The sequence below is a fragment of the Limulus polyphemus genome, unplaced genomic scaffold (assembly GCF_000517525.1).
Source record: "Limulus polyphemus unplaced genomic scaffold, Limulus_polyphemus-2.1.2 Scaffold996, whole genome shotgun sequence".
Taxonomy (NCBI): Eukaryota; Metazoa; Arthropoda; class Merostomata; order Xiphosura; family Limulidae; genus Limulus; species Limulus polyphemus.
The window spans coordinates 91,211-94,834 of NW_013666606.1; the positions used below are offsets into that span (position 1 = coordinate 91,211).

General features: G+C 34.9%; 1 protein-coding gene across 1 annotated transcript in view; it reads right to left on the reverse strand.

Moving 5' to 3' along the window:
* The window catches only part of LOC106461598 (sodium/hydrogen exchanger 1-like), a 75,997-nt gene extending 73,263 nt beyond the window's left edge, over positions 1-2,734 (reverse strand). The window contains exon 1 of the mRNA XM_013921439.2: positions 2,395-2,734. Within this exon, the coding sequence (XP_013776893.2) occupies positions 2,395-2,734 (340 nt within the window). The remainder of the gene's footprint in view (positions 1-2,394) is intronic.
* Positions 2,735-3,624: the final 890 nt, after the last annotated feature.

Consider the following 3,624-nt stretch of genomic DNA (forward strand, 5'->3'; position numbering starts at 1 on the left):
TAGTAGCCCAAGAGTTGGCGGGGGGTGGTGATGACTAGCTGCCTTCCCTCTAGTCTTACACTGCTAAATTAGAGACGGCTAGCGCAGATAGCCCTCGTGTAGCCTTGCGCGATATTCAAAAACAAACCTGATTCTGCGTTTTGCAGATAACTTTAAGCTTATATGTCTGACACCTGTGTACCTAAATAACATAGTAGAAAATGTTTCTCAGAACCTTCTTTTCAGACAGTATACCTTGAATTTGGGATTTTGTAGAACGTACTGTTACAATTTCTATTTTTCATTCAGGGAGTTCAAGAAATATTTATTGTTGTTTAACCAGAAGGAAGTTTAACATAATGTGATATGTAGAACTTTCTCCAAAGTTTAGGCAATATGAGAAGCCAGTAGATTAGAGTTACTAAATGAGTCTTTTAGAGTGAGTACTATTGAGTTTGCTAGTCAGTTAATGGGTTTTAACGCATAATTTAGTCAGTTTTGTATATAAGTGTCGGAAGTTAGAATGAGTTAATTCACGCTTTGAATATTGAGTCTCTGGTTCGACGATAAAATAGATATACGAAATTATCAAGTGTTTGTTTGTTGTTAAGCTGAAAGCCACACAATAGGCTTGTTGTGCTCTGCCCAACACGAGTACTGAAACCCGATTTTTAGCATTATAAGCCTTCAGACTCACCGCTGAGCCACTAGGGAGCATCAGCAAGTGAGTGGAACTGTTTAGATGTAAATCTTGAAGTTCAAGAAACAAAATGTATTTTTTATTGTTGTTGTTAACGTTATATGGGCTGAACTTTGTATTATTATTTTTACCGAATAATCCAAAAGAGCCCGACCAACAACAGAAACGATCACATACAATACATTGTTGTTATAGCTATTGTGTTACCATTCAGCTTTTCTTGTCTGGTACCAGGCTAACAGGGCCGTCCAACTAAACTCACATTCGAAGTGCGATAACTGGTTTTATAAAGTCTCAGTATTAGCTGAGTCACTTCTGCCTTCTGGCTAGACTTCACCCTTTATAGCCAGACCTTAAATTTCCGGAACATCAAGCTTGTTTTTCGCATAGTACGAAATATTTCACGCGCGTAAGAAAGCACAGTATAAAGTCCGTTTTACGTTTTATCAAGTTGTAACGTAAGTAAAAAAAAAAACTATGTTATTGATTGTCTCTAATTGTTAATCACATCTTTGGTAATAAAGGAAAGGTTATTTTAAAGCTTTAACAAATTAATCGAAATATAAATTTATGCTTAACTGTTAAACTTTGGAACTGACGCTTAGAGATTTTCTCAAGTCACTGATTTAAATGGAAAAATCCAGAAGAAGAAGAAGAAGAAGAAAAAAACATTTTAAAGGCAAACAAAAACATAAAAAGTAAACCATTTCTATAATAACTTGCAGTATTATTCAAAATATTCTGTTAGTATGTTCGGTTATATATGTGCAAGAAATTAATTTATTCTTTTCTAATATTTTCTCAGGTTAAGCTAAAACTGAAAGATACTATTATCAATTAATTCATCAATACAATACCATTCTCAGCAGACCAACAGTTGATACAATATCAACAAAATAAATTATAGAAACAATTTTAAGCACAGTGTAATATAGGTTTAACGATTTTCCAAGATTATTTAAACACAAATGCGATTATTTGTCTAATTTCTGCGAAAAGGGGCCGAATGCCACCTGAAAGGGTCACTTGTTTAACCACTTGCACCACTATACAGTTAGTTCAGTCGACATTAAAATTACGTCACATAAGGGACGCTTAACGTTGCAATTTGTACTTTCGTGACGTCACGATAAGAATTATGCATTCTTTAGGCTACAATACATAATGACATATGAACTTCAAAAGCAAGAAATAAAGATATTTGTTACTGTTAATTTTGGTTTTATTTACTCTTGAAACAACATTTTCGAAGACCGTGCGAAAGTACACATCATTAACTTCCAAATTTTTTGAAATACTACTAATTATTAAATTTAGTAAACATAGCCACTCAATCATAACATTAAAATAATTATCACCAATTTTTTCTTTTAAAGTGTTATTACCAAATGTTTTCCACATGTTACTAATCACCAAAATTCTTCATTTATTAAACATATTTCTAATACCAAATTTGTGAAACATATTAAGAAATTTGTTATACGTATTGTTAATTACTTTTCATTAATTACCTGTCATTAATTACAAAGTTTGCTTAACCGTTATGAAAACGACACATGAAGCAAAATTCAACGCATCGAAGTTACTGAGGTAAAGTTAGGCATGAGGAAGATTATTTTAACTGACAAAATATTTATAAAGGTGCGATCATAACATGACAGTGGCTTAACAAAACTGACCAGGAAAACAATGCCCGAAACAAAATCTCGACTTACCTATTTTGGCTAAGCCAGCGATGAAAATCCATAAGGAGATTATAAACGGAGTTGAAACGTGAGGAAAGTCAACTTTTGCCACTTGGTAACGCTGACTGTGTCCATCGTGTTGGTTTTTATTTGGTAGTTCGTTTTCATGTCGGGTCGGGCCGGAATGATGCACTGGAATAACTACAGGTTCGTTTGAGGCCGGATGAGCATCGGGATTGGGAGGCACAGCTTCATGATGCTCAAGAGACACACTGTCAACTATGTTGACTCGCGCCTCGTCCCCTAGAATTTGGACACACCAATACCCTAGTAGCGTCAAGACGAGTAAAAGTATACGTTTAACCAACATATCAGTCTGGTGTCGTTTTTAAGATACTCTCCAAATATCTGTATAAAGCAATATATATATATGTATATATATATGTGCCTATTCTTCAGATAATGAGACTTACTGCATGTCTATACGGAATGAAACAATGCTATGTTCATCTTATACATCTAACCCCAACACTTTCTCTCCACGCCACGCAGTCAACTCTAATGCACGTGGAAGTCAGTTTTGATGTGGGCTGTTTCTTTGCATGGTATTGTGACTGGTCCAGCAAGATACGTCACGTGAAGGTCCACTAATCACGAAAAGATACACGTAATCACGTGAGATTGTATTGAAGTGAGAAAGAGCCTGAAATTGGAGTAGGACGTTAAAGAATTTGACTGAGACAAGAAGTAGTGCTAGTTTGACAGCTGCTTTTATATTAAAAAATTACTGTTTAAACGTCCATTTTATGTAGGTCAGTAAATAAATTTCTGTGATCAGGTGTTCACGTTTTTTATTTCTTGTTTTTTAAACTCATATCCACATTAACTTTGTACCAAAATCCTGTCAGAACATTGAGCATGATTAACTCTACAGATAATATCCGAAGTGTGCGGGCTTTTGCTACTTTATGTATGTATGTAAAGAAAAAAAGAATAAATCTTGATGCATGCAGATATCATTAGGCACAACGCCCAGTTACAGATCCTGCAGGGTTTATCTCACCTGAAACCCTTCCGTTCCTTTTCTTTGCAGTAGTGATCTGGGTTCAATAAAGGTTGCAGTTCGTTCTGTTGCCTATACAAAGAAAATGTTTGGCTGCTCTATATTAGCACTATTGTTGTTTGTTCACATAAAACTGAGTTCATTGGAAAGTCTAAACAATGAAATACCTGTTATCGTGTACAAGTACCACATCCTTG